Source organism: Aquarana catesbeiana, linkage group LG03 (genome assembly GCF_042186555.1).
Source record: "Aquarana catesbeiana isolate 2022-GZ linkage group LG03, ASM4218655v1, whole genome shotgun sequence".
Taxonomy (NCBI): Eukaryota; Metazoa; Chordata; class Amphibia; order Anura; family Ranidae; genus Aquarana; species Aquarana catesbeiana.
The window spans coordinates 642,168,654-642,181,379 of NC_133326.1; the positions used below are offsets into that span (position 1 = coordinate 642,168,654).

At 46.6% G+C, this 12,726-nt stretch overlaps 1 protein-coding gene across 1 annotated transcript; it reads right to left on the reverse strand.

The window, feature by feature from the left end:
* Positions 1 to 1,284: 1,284 nt before the first annotated feature.
* Positions 1,285 to 6,434, reverse strand: LOC141133282 (uncharacterized). Its single transcript, XM_073622556.1, has 2 exons — positions 3,760 to 6,434; positions 1,285 to 3,051 (listed from the first exon to the last, which is right to left on the reverse strand). The coding sequence occupies exons 1-2, from the start codon at positions 5,039 to 5,041 to the stop codon at positions 1,661 to 1,663; spliced, it is 2,673 nt and encodes an 890-aa protein (XP_073478657.1). The 5' UTR covers positions 5,042 to 6,434; the 3' UTR covers positions 1,285 to 1,660.
* Between the last annotated feature and the right edge of the window lie 6,292 nt (positions 6,435 to 12,726).

Sequence of the window (12,726 nt, forward strand, 5' to 3'; positions counted from 1 at the left end):
AAAAGTTCCATGCATCTCTTTTACCTTTTCTGCTCAAATGCTCTTAAAGAGGAGTGGGGATAAGGTGTTTTGGGAGAACTGGTATGGATTTTGGGGGGGACTCCCATGCCATTTTTTTTATTTTGGCATGGGGTTCCCCTTAAAATCTATACCAGACCTAAAGGATCTGGTATGGATTTTGGGGGGGACCCCCACGCCATATATTTTTTAATTTTGGCGCAGGGTTTCCCTTAATATTCATACCAGACCTGGAGGGCCTGGTATGGATTTTGGGGGGGGACCCCCACGCAATTTTTTTATTTTGGTGCGGGGTACCCTTTAATATTCATACCAGACCCAAAGGGCCTGGTAATGGACTGGGGGGGACCCATGCAATTTTTTTCAATGATTTTTATCTATATTGCCAGGATCTGACAATACATTACAGCCGCAAGCAGTTTTAAATTACATTTTTTCCTTTAGAAATGTCATTTTGCTGCAGGACTGTTTTTGATGCACTACTTTACAGGCATACTAAGGACACCCCCCACCCCCACCCCCCAGGCACGATTATTAAAATCACTGCTCCTGAAAAAAACGTCCGTTTTTAAAACTTTTTTTTGCATTGATACATGTCCCCTGGCGCAGGACCCGGGTCCCCAAACACTTTTTATGGCAATAACTTGCATATAAGCCTTTAAAATGAGCACTTTTGATTTTTCATGTTTGTGGCCCATAGACTTTACCAGGGTTCACGTGTTCGCACAAATATTTTGCCTGTTCGCATGTTCTGGTGCAAACTGAACCGGGGGGTGTTCGGCTCATCCCTACATGGGACCATGGAGTAAGGTGGGTATAACTAGTCTTATATCTTGAATATACAGAGGGGGTGGGCACCCAAGTTTCATTTGCCTGGAGCTCAGTTTTAAATCAGGAGTTTTCTTACATTCATGTACATGTTATTGATGCTACAGAAACTGTTAACATTAAAAAGTATTTACTATAAATAACTTATAAAACAACATCAGGAAACACTTCCACTTTCTCATGGCTCATTTTCATTTTTCAAGAAACGAAACAAAGTTTATATCTTGCTCTAAAGGGTTATAGCTGTAGTGTAGCCCAGACAGTCTACACAGTGCTGTGAGTCATTGTCAATAAATGCCCTTTAAGGCAAGACCAGGCTTGGTAGACTTAGTTCATAAATACAGACATCTACTGTGCATATTGGTTATTCCCCGTATTTATGTAGACTATTTTTGATTGAAAAATGTATACTTTATTTTGCAAGAAAATATACAAAAAAAACAAATACTTTAAACAGGGTACATCCAATCTGTACTGCGACGCAGCGCATAAATACACTACATTACAATACATCACCAAGCATACCAATAAATTACATTCATCCTGCGGTATGATGCCTAATGTGTTGTGCAGAGTAGTAATACCCCGAAACATCACATCATGCATGACGCCGCATTACCCTGAAAGCAGTACTAAAAAAAAACATTTCACAAAAAGTCCAGTCATACAGTCAAATAACATTCAAATGGGCAACGGGTGTGATGGGGGGGGTGGAGAAGGTGGGGCAGGGGAGGGAGTAAAGAGTTCACAGGCCCGAAGCTTTATTTGAACTGCCAAAGGATACACGGGGGAGAGGGGGGGGATGGGGAAATCTTCAGACCTCCTCTTCCTCCTTGAAGTCCATCAGGTGATAGTCTCTGAGCAGACTGTGAACCAGTCTGCGACAGTCCTCGATGGACGTCCTCTCCCGCTGGTGGATGAGGCGCTTTCTGGCGCACCATAAAGCGTCCTTAAAGCAACACAGCACCCGCCAGGCACCGTCAATGTCCTCCTGTGAATGAGTTCCACAGAAGAGTCCGTTCAACACACCAAAGTGTGTGATTGCAGTCTGTGGTACAAAGTCTTTGAGTTCAGGTTCCAGGGCCCTCAACAGGTCCTGTGCAAAGGGGAACTCCCAGAAAACATGCAGAGCAGTTTCCTCCTGGATGATGCAAAAGGGGCAGTGCCTGTATCTACACAGGTTTCTGGCATGCATGAATGTCCTGAGTGGCAGCCCCCCTTGGATTGCCATCCATGCCAGATCTTTGTGCCTGTTGGTGAGTCTCTTTGAAGAAACATTCCTCCAGACCACTTTACAAGTGGCTGAAGGGAGGCCTGGAACAGTCTCCACAATGTCCGATGCTCTGATCAACTTGTGGATAGTTTTTGGCTTCCACAAGTCGGGCTTCACTCCATGTAGCCCCAGCTCCTTAATAAACTTGAAGGTGTCCAAGTAGTACCAAGGCGTGTCCCAGTTGTAGGGGATGGAGCTGTCCCATTTGTCCCATCCAAGGGTCCTCCAAAGAGGCAGGAGGAAAAAACGGGACATAGAGTTACCACCAGAGTCCACAGTTCTGTCCACCAATGTCCTGCGGATGCAGTTACAAGCAAAGCACACCCTCAATAGTGTAGCGATGTCGGGCACGCCCTTACCGCCCTTGAGGGGTTCCTTGAACATAACCGCCCGCTTCACTCTGTCCATTTTGGAGCTCCAGATGAAGTGAAACACCGCCCTGGTGATGGCCTTACAGGTGTTGACCCGAGGGGGCCAGGCCTGGGCGAGGTACTGCAACACAGGGAGAATCTCGCTGCGGAGTACCAGTGTTTTGCCTTCGATGGTGAGTTCTCTGAGGCTCCAAAGTCCAAACTTCTGTTGCATCTTTGACAGTCTTTCCTCCCAGGACTTCAGGGCTGCGCCCTCAGCTCCAAACCATACCCCAAGGATTTTGATGAAGTCCGTCTTGACGCTGAAAGGAATTGGTGCAGAAGAAGGCAGGAACCACTTTCCGAACAGTATGACCTCTGACTTCCCGCAGTTGACCTTTGCCCCTGAAGATTGGCCGAAGTCCTCACAGGTCTGGGCGAGCGTGTCGATGGAGCGCCGGTCAGCACAGAACACCGTCACGTCGTCCATGTAGAGTGAGCACTTGACCTCCCGTCTGTCCGGTCCTGGTGCGGTGATCCCTCTGATCTCTGGGTTCCGTCTGATGCTTCGGGCGAAGAGCTCTATACAACAAACAAAAAGCAGAGGTGAGAGAGGGCAGCCTTGTCTGACCCCAGACAGAATTGGAAAGGGGTCAGTTTTCCAGCCATTTACCAGCACCAAACTAGAAATGTCAGTGTACATTACATTCACATACGAACAAAACATTTCCCCAAGACCAAACCTGCGCAGAGCTCTGCACATAAACTCGTGGGAGACACGGTCAAAGGCCTTCTCCTGGTCAAGACTGACCAGGGCCGCGTGCACACGGCGGCCATGAATGTACTGGACCGTGTCCCGGACAAGCGCAAGGCTGTCCGCAATCCTGCGACCAGGAATGCCGCAAGTCTGATCCGGGTGGATGATCTGTCCGATGACAGACTTCAACCTGTTGGCCAGGACCTTGGCGAGGATTTTGTAGTCCACGTTCAGCAGAGAGATCGGACGCCAATTTTTAAGATCCGATCTCTCCCCCTTCCGCTTATACAAAATCGTGATCATCCCCTCCCTCAGTGACGGAGGCATTCTGCCCTCCACCACCATCTCCTCGTACAGCTCGAGCAGGTCCGGGCCCACGAGATCCCACAGTGCTACATAGAGCTCAACTGGGAGACCATCGCAGCCCGGGGTCTTGCCCCGCCTAAAGGATTTAGCGGCAGAGTGCAGCTCCTCCAGCACCAAGGGGGCGTTGACGGTTGATGAACCTGCAGGATCAATTTGGTTAGTGATACCTGACAGGAACCTGTCGGCCGCCTGTGTGTCCGTTTCTTTCGGGGAGTAGAGGTTGGTGTAGTAGTCGCTGACCACTTTCATCACAGCCTTCTTCCCCTTCTGGAGTGTTCCGGTCTCGTCGCGCAACTCTGACAAGGGTGTGTGTCCTGAGTGGAGTTTCCTGAAAAAGAAAGAATTACACTTCTCACCTTTCTCAAGATTCTCCACCTTGGCACGGAAGACAATGTGCCTGGATTCTTCCTCGAAGTGTCCTTTCAGGCTCCTCTTGGTGTCCTCCAGGTCCTGCCTAACGTCCCAGCCACAGTGCTGAAGGTCCTGCAGGGACTGCAACTGACGCTGCAGTCTCCTGAGTTCCCTCCTCCTGGCACACACACGCTGGCGTCCCCTTGCCTGAAAGAAGCTACGCAGCTGAACCTTCACAAACTCCCACCAGTCACTTACCCTTCCGAAGAATCTCTTTTCCTCCGTCCAGGTGGCATAGGCTTCTCGGAGTTCCCCCATCAATTCCTCGTTTTCCAGCAGGGTGCTATTCAGCTTCCAGGAACCCGGTCCGCGGGCAAAGCCCTCGCCCAGGTCACCCCGAAAGTGAATAGCCCTGTGGTCAGAGAAAAAGCAGGGGACCATGGAGAACTCACGATGCTTGACTGTTCTTGAAGTGAGCACGAAGTCAATCCTGGAACGCACAGATCCATCGGGTCGGCACCACGAATAGTTCACGGTCCCTTTCCCTATGGATCCCACGGCGTCCTGCAAGGAGGCCTCCGAGATCATCTCCTTGAGCAGCCTAGAAGTAGCATCAAGTTTTGCGTATATGCTGGAGCTGCGCCCATCCTCCTCGATCGGACAGTTAAAATCACCGCCGATCACTACTGTTCTGGTGGTGACGAGTTGGGTCCGCAGGGTCTGGAAGAGTTCCAGCCGCGCATTCTTGTCTGGGGGGGCGTACACGTTGATGAGCCTAACTGGCTCTTCCACCCACGAGCCGTCTATGACCAAAAGACGGCCACAGACTAGCTCATGGATAGAGTCAACCGTGAAACGCCCACCCCTGACCAGAATGGCTACGCCTGCAGACTTGCAATCGCCACCCCCGGACCAGTAGGAGGGACCAAGGGTCCACTGGGAGGACAGATGAGTGTACCTCCTCAGGGGAGGAAGGGCGCACTCCTGAAGCATGTAGACATCACTCTGCTGACTTGAAAGAAAGGTCAGGACCGCTTGCCTTCTAGATGTATCCTTGATACTCCTCACATTAATGGAAAAGATTGAGATCTCAGCCATAATGAAAAAGGGTATGAGGGTCTAGTTAACAAGGGTCCGAACTTACCTCCCCGGAGGGGGGGGGTGGCTCTTCCGTTGCGTCTTCTGCCTGTCTTATGTAGACTATTGGTTAGCTATAACTTATTAAGCTGCTTTCAGGCGTTTTAGCGCTAGAAATAGCCTCTAACGCCTGAAAACCGCTTCCTATTCATTTCAGTGTGACTTTTCACACTCGGGCGGTGCGCTTGTGGGATGTTCTGAAAAGTCCTGCAAGCAGCATCTTTGGGGCTGTTTGGGAGCGTTGTATACGCCGCTCGCAAAACGCCCTGCCAATTGAAATGAATAGGCAACCTGCAAAGCGCTTCGGCAGCACCGCAACACGGGCACATTTAACCCTTTCTTCAGTCACTAACGGGGGCTAAAAGTGCACCGCTAGCGGCTGGGAAGGGCCACTAAAATTACAGTAAAGCGCCGCTAAAACTAACAGCACTTTACTGCTAACGGGGATCGGCTACAGTGTGAAATTAGCCTTATACCTTATAAGGGGGGGAGGGCTATGGCTGACAGCAGAGGCATAACTGGAACCTTCAGGGCCTCGGTGCAAAAAAACATAAAGGGCCCCCTGACCCGTAGCTGGGCCCCCACCCTCCCTTTGTGACCCTGGTAGTTCTGCCACTGGTGTCATTCGTTTTTTTTTTTAATTTGTTTATGTTTTACAATTTTATATTTTATTATTTTAGTATACAATTTTTATTGTATTATTCCTGTTTATTCATAAACTGAAGCATAGTAAACATAGTTTGCTATGCCTGAGTTATGAATGAACATGTACTGATCACTGACTCTATTCATTAAGACAAGGAAAGGGCAGATAAATGACACATTTACCGGCCCCTTCCCCGCTCTCCATCTTGACAAGTCCCCTGCAGCTGCCACCCTCAGAAGGGAGGGGGGAACCCAGCAATGCTGTGGGGGATGACCGAGGGGGTGGGAGAGTACACAAAAGCCTGATCACAGCAGGAGCAGAATAGAAGAGGAGGCGGGGCTGCATTTAGATGAACCAATCACCCTCCATTTTCCTCCAGCAGCTACTGAAAGGCTACAGGAGGAAAATGGAGGGGATCAGCTCCTCTATATGCCGCCCCCACTGCCCCTCCTATCCAGGTGTATAGGGGTCCTTACTGGCCCCCAGGATCATAGGGGCCTGGTCGCAATTGCAACCCTTGTACGCACGCCCCTTGCTGACTATCATCATGCATCTAAAGTGCTGCAGACACCTGTCCTTAAAAATTTACACTGAGGTGCACATGGGCATCTTAGTATACATTCCAGCATGGCACCTGTTTGCCGGGATCACTAAACTGCGCATGCATGGCAGTGATGTGATCCCACACAGCCAATCAAGATGGCCAGGGACTGGCACCCCAAAAAAAAAAGCCAGGGGCAGAAGAACCTGGCGAGGGAACTTGCAGGTGTCAGACCATTGAAGCAGATGTAAGTATTGTGGTCTTTAATTATGTTTACCTCTGTGTTGTCTACACAGTAAAAGCCATGCTGGAAGTGTGATTATACTATCAATTATCATTCCTGGCCTGCACAAGTGATGAGAAACCCCCCTCCCCCTTGAGAGATATAAAATATAAAGGACTGAAAGGAATTCATTTAATTTTGCAGAAAGCATAACTTGCAAAAAATCAAATGTAGCTTTCTTGTAGTTGGGCAACATTGGGGCAATGTGTACAGAAAACGGACAAATCTCATTTCCTGCTCATGTGATCTTGCTGCTGTTATCAGCGTTTTTTTTTCTTATATTGCAACATTATAACTGCTTATCTGATTTTAGCAGGTGGACCCAATTATCAGTTTAATTTATTTTTTTTTCCAATTTGTGGCATTAGCTAAATTGGCTGCCGCACAATCTACAGATCTAAAATCTACGATTACGTTATTTTAAAAGTCTTTCATTCTCTTCAAGTGACCCATGTTGTGTTTATAGCTCAGCTTTAACCAATAGTATCCTGTAGCCTTTAACATTTTACCAATCAGTATAAAATCTCCACCAGGCAGACTCTAATTTATGGCAGAGCTATGTTCAGGGGATGATTTCCAGGCATTTTGTTTCTCTAAGTGGCTCTGAGGCAGTGCCAGATTACAAACTGGGAAAGTAGGCATTGGCCTATAGGCCCCACTTATACACCTTCCTGCCCAAGCCAATTTTCAGCTTTCAGCGCTGTCGCAATTTGAATGCCAATTGCGCGGTTATGCTACACTGTACCCAAACAAATTTTTTATCATTTTGTTCCCACAAATAGAGCTTTCTTTTGGTGGTATTTGATCACCTCTGTGATTTTTATTTTTTGCGCAGCAAAAAAAAAAAACGAAAAATTTGAAAAAAAAAAGTTTTTCTTTGTTTCTCTTAAATTTTTTTGTAAATAAGTACGTTTTCTTCTTCAATGACGGGCACTGATATGGCTGCACCAATGGGCACTGATGAGGTGGCACCAATGAGGTGGCACTGATGAGGTGGCACTGATGATGGGCTCTGATAGGCGGCACTGATGGGCACTGATAGGTGGCACTGGTATGCGGCACTCATGGGCACTCATAGATGGCACTGATGGGCACTCATAGGCGGCACTGATGGGCACTCATAGGCGGCACTGATGGGTACTTATGGGTGGCACTGATAGGTGGCACGGATGGGCACTGATGGTCACTGATAGGTGGGCACTGATGGCCACGGATGGGCACTGATAGGTGGCACTGAGGGACACTGATGGGTGGCACTCATTACACTGGTGGGCGGCATTGCTGGGCATCGTTTATTTTTTTATTTCTGTAATGGTGCCAGTCAGTGCCCATTTGTGGGCACTGATTGGCATGTATTGGGCATTTTTTTAAATATGTGGATGGCCATGGGGTACATACCTGGCCATCCACATGCTGGGGGCTTACCCGGTGGTCCTGGCAGCATCCCTGGTGGTCCAGTGTGGGCATCCGAGAGGGGGCTGCACTGATAAACAATCAGCGCAGACCCCCCCTGTCAGGAAAGCCGCCACTTGCATCTGTCAGACGCGAGTGAGGAAAAGCCAATCAACGGCTTTTCCTGTTTACATCATGATCAGCTGTATCACAATATTGAGTTGGCCCACCCTTTGCAGCTATAACAGCTTCAACTCTTCTGAAAAGGCTGTCCACAAGGTTTAGAAGTATGTGCACAGTCATGTTGGAACAGGAAGTGGCCATCCCCAAACTGTTCCCACAAAGTTGGGAGCATGATATTGTCCAAAATGTCTTGGTATGCTGATGCCTTAAGAGTTCCCTTCACTGGAACTAAGAGGCAAAGCCCAACCCCTGAAAAACAACCCCATATCATAATCCCCCCTCCACCAAATGATTTGGACCAGTGCACAAAGCAAGGTCCATAAAGACATGGATGAGCAAGTTTGGGGTGGAGGAACTTGACTGGCCTGCACAGAGTCCTGACCTCAATTTGATAGAACACCTTTGGGATTAATTAGAGCAGAGACTGAGAGCCAGGCTTTCTTATCCAACATCAGTGCCTGACCTCACAAATACGCTTCTGGAAGAATGCTCAAACATTCCTATAGACACACTCCTAAACCTTGTGGACAGCCTTCCCATAAGAGTTGAAGCTGTTATAGCTGCAAAGGGTGGGCCAACTCAATATTGAACACTATGGACTAAGACTGGGATGCCATTGGGCTCCCCAACACTTTTGGTAATATAGTGTATGTTTAATGCACAGTAGGAATGGTCATCTCCATCAAGCGGCCAATGTGTATACTACTTAGTTCAATGTTATGAGAGAAAGCTCCAGAAACCTGCAAGGGGGCCCCAAGGATTGGACTGCCTAGGGGCCTCCACAGAGTTGGATCTGGGAGGGGTTGTTAGTGTTACAGATAAGGAGGTCTAAGCTGTGGGTATCTTAATAAAGGGCAATTAATGGGGTAGCTGCAGCATTGGGGGCATCATTGTGAGAAAGCATGACAGCATTAGCAGAATCACTGTATGGGGTAGACCCCAAACCTAATTCTATATATTGAAGTGTATCTAAAACCAAAACTTTTTAGTTTCGCATGAAGTGGTGAGGTCAGTAAATGTATTTTTTTAAATGCAAGCAATGTCAGTACCTGAATATCAGTCTTCTTTAGCTGTTCCTATATAACAGGGCCAATCAGTTTATGTGCTGACAAGAAGCAGAGAGATGAGCTCATCACTGTGCTGCTTCTTCCTTCACTGTCCAGTCACAGACTGAGCTGGGTCCCAGACAGCCTAGGTTTAGAGGAAGTGGTTTGAATGATGGCAGGCATCAGACTGGGGAAATCTTTGAGCAGAAAGGAAGTACTGTGGGGAAGATCTCTAGATCGACAGTGAAATTTGCAACAAAAGCTGTTTTCTTTTTTATAGTTTTTTAATAGGCTCTTCTTTTTATCTTTTTATTTTTGGCTTGAGTTTAACATTACATTTAATAATGTATTAATAAATAAAGAACTGCATTAATTTGAGTCTTTTTTATCTGCATAGAGTTGAGATGCAAGTTATTTTGCACGTTGAGTTTACATGGAAATATTTTTTTGTTTTTGGCCTTATTCACGTAAGTGTACTTAAAGTGGAGGGCCACTCCGGAAAAAAAAATTCACCAAAAATCCTAAAAAAAAATTAAAAAAAAACATTTGAAAAAAAAAAAATTTAAACTTACCTAAACCCTTGTTGCTAGGAAGTCTTCCTAATCTGCCTCTTCCTATTCCGCGGTTTGAGCTGTTTTTGTATTTATTTCCCTAAAATTCACTGCAGAACTTTAATCTCTTCCTGCCACTTTCTGGCAGTCCTTAAACATCTTCGATACTGGGCACTTTCACCACCTTCATGCCCAGGCCAATTTTCAGCGATGTCACGCTTTAAATCACAATTGAGTGGTTTTCACACAAATAGAGCTTTCTTTTGGTGGTATTTAATCACCACTTGTTTTTTTACTAAACAAATGAAAAAAAGACAGAAAATTTTAAAACAAAAAAAAAAAAACATTTTCTTTGTTTCTGTTACAGGATTTTGCAAATTAGTAATTTTTTTCTTCACTGTTGTGCTCTGATGAGTCTGCATTGATGGGCACTGATAGGATGCATTAATGGGCACTGATGAGGCAGCACTGATGGGCACTGATGAGGCTGCACTGATGGGCACTGATGAGGCTATTTCCAGTTACAGGGCACATTTACACTGATAATCAGGGCACTGCACCATCACTGCAGCCTCATCAGTGCCCATGAGTGCAGCTTCATCAGTGCCAATCAGTGCCCATTAGTGTAGCCTCATCGGTGCCCATCAATGCAGCCTATCAGTGTCCATCAGTGCAGCCTCATCAGTGCCCATCAATGTAGCCTCACTGATGGGCACTGATTGGCACTGATGAAGCTGCACTGATGGGCAGTGATGAGGCTGCACCGATGATCAGGGCACTGATGATCAGTGTAAATGTGCCCTGTAACTGGAAAGCCAGTTATTAGCTTTCCTTTCTTCAGACACTGACTGCGCTATGGAAAGGAAATGCCGATAACCGGCATTTGTTTACATGTGACCAGCTGTAATTGGACACAGCTGATCATGATCACATGATAAAGTCCCCTAGGACGGTCACGAGCGGCACAATGCGAAGGACGTCATATGATGTCCAGTCAGTATGGCAAAGCCATTGCCTGGCCATCATTCTGCTATAGGCCAGGCAAGAAGGTGTTAAATGGGTCTTACTCTATGGACACTCTTTTGTACACCTGGTTTGACTGTTCTATACACATTTTTTGTTACATGGGAACCTGTACCTTTCTAGTATATAAGCCCAAAGCCCAAAATATAATATATAGCTTCTTAGTAGTCCTTATTGTGGTGACTGCATTTGTTCCTTTTTTTAATTTAGTATTTAGTTCTGATAAAAAGATCTTATTTGTTGATTATCATTTGTAATATCAGAAAGTTTTAAGTATCTCTGTTTCTCTCTTTTATGTACTACTAATGCTGATGATCATAATAGGACCATTGCACAAGGGCAATCTAACACTAACTGACGCTGGGGGGAACTGACTAACTGCCACTGACATCACCAGTGACACAAATACAGTGATCGGTGCTAATACAGTACTATTCAATGTCACTGCACTAATGACACTGGCTGGGAAGGGGTTAACATCTAGGGCAATCAAGAGGTTAAATGTGTGACTAACAATGTGTAATGTGTGTAATATGCGCTGCTTTTTACTACAGATCACTTTGTTACTTATCCCTGCTTTGCAGAGATAAGAAACAGAGAGATCGCTCCCTCTGTACAGAGCTCTGTGTTGATTGTCAGCACAGGGCTCTAGGCTGTTGTACACAGCTGATCAGCCAGTCCCAGGCCGTGAATCATTGGGCAGGATTTGCTGATGGATGCCTGCTGTGTACAATCACAGCGGGTATCAGAAGCAGGCAACGATATGTGGGTGCGTCACTTTGCCTGTGTGGGCTGCCCATCCGCAGTACATTGTGGGTGGGCAATCCACAAGTTGTTAAATTAACCCCTTAATTTACAGTGCAGAAGTCTCCCTCATATAATTTACTCTTTTGGTTGAATGTTCTTAGCCTGTAGTGTTGGCAATTTTCTCTATTAGTGGGATATTCTTTAAAGAAGAAGTACAGTCAAAGTTTGTTTGGCTGTACTTATCCTATGGATTCATTTGGCTGTACTTCTCCTATGGATCTTTACAGAGCTGGTCCAGTCGGGATCCGCCCACATGTCTGGTACGGCACCCGGCTCAGCCCTCAGGATGAGAGCCTGAGCTGGTCGCTCCCATCCCCTCCACAGCCCAGCGTTCCAGTGAGCGACGAGGGGGCAGAGCAGAGAGCTGTGACTGACAGTCAGCAGCTCTCTGTTCAGGGAGCTCTGAGAACCGAGCGATTGGTGGTGTTTGATCGCTCTGTTCTCTGTGTTAGAGGTGCCAGGGGACAGATGCAGCATCCACCTAGGTAAGTATGATTCTTATAAAAAAAAAGTTCCATGCATCTCTTTTACCTTTTCTGCTCAAATGCTCTTAAAGAGGAGTGGGGATAAGGTGTTTTGGGAGAACTGGTATGGATTTTGGGGGGGACTCCCATGCCATTTTTTTTATTTTGGCATGGGGTTCCCCTTAAAATCTATACCAGACCTAAAGGATCTGGTATGGATTTTGGGGGGGACCCCCACGCCATATATTTTTTAATTTTGGCGCAGGGTTTCCCTTAATATTCATACCAGACCTGGAGGGCCTGGTATGGATTTTGGGGGGGGGCCCCCACGCAATTTTTTTATTTTGGTGCGGGGTACCCTTTAATATTCATAGCAGACCCAAAGGGCCTGGTAATGGACTGGGGGGGACCCATGCAATTTTTTTCAATGATTTTTATCTATATTGCCAGGATCTGACAATACATTACAGCCGCAAGCAGTTTTAAATTACATTTTTTCCTTTAGAAATGTCATTTTGCTGCAGGACTGTTTTTGATGCACTACTTTACAGGCATACTAAGGACACCCCCCCCCCCACCCCCCAGGCACGATTATTAAAATCACTGCTCCTGAAAAAAACGTCCGTTTTTAAAACTTTTTTTTGCATTGATACATGTCCCCTGGCGCAGGACCCGGGTCCCCAAACACTTTTTATGGCAATAACTTGCAT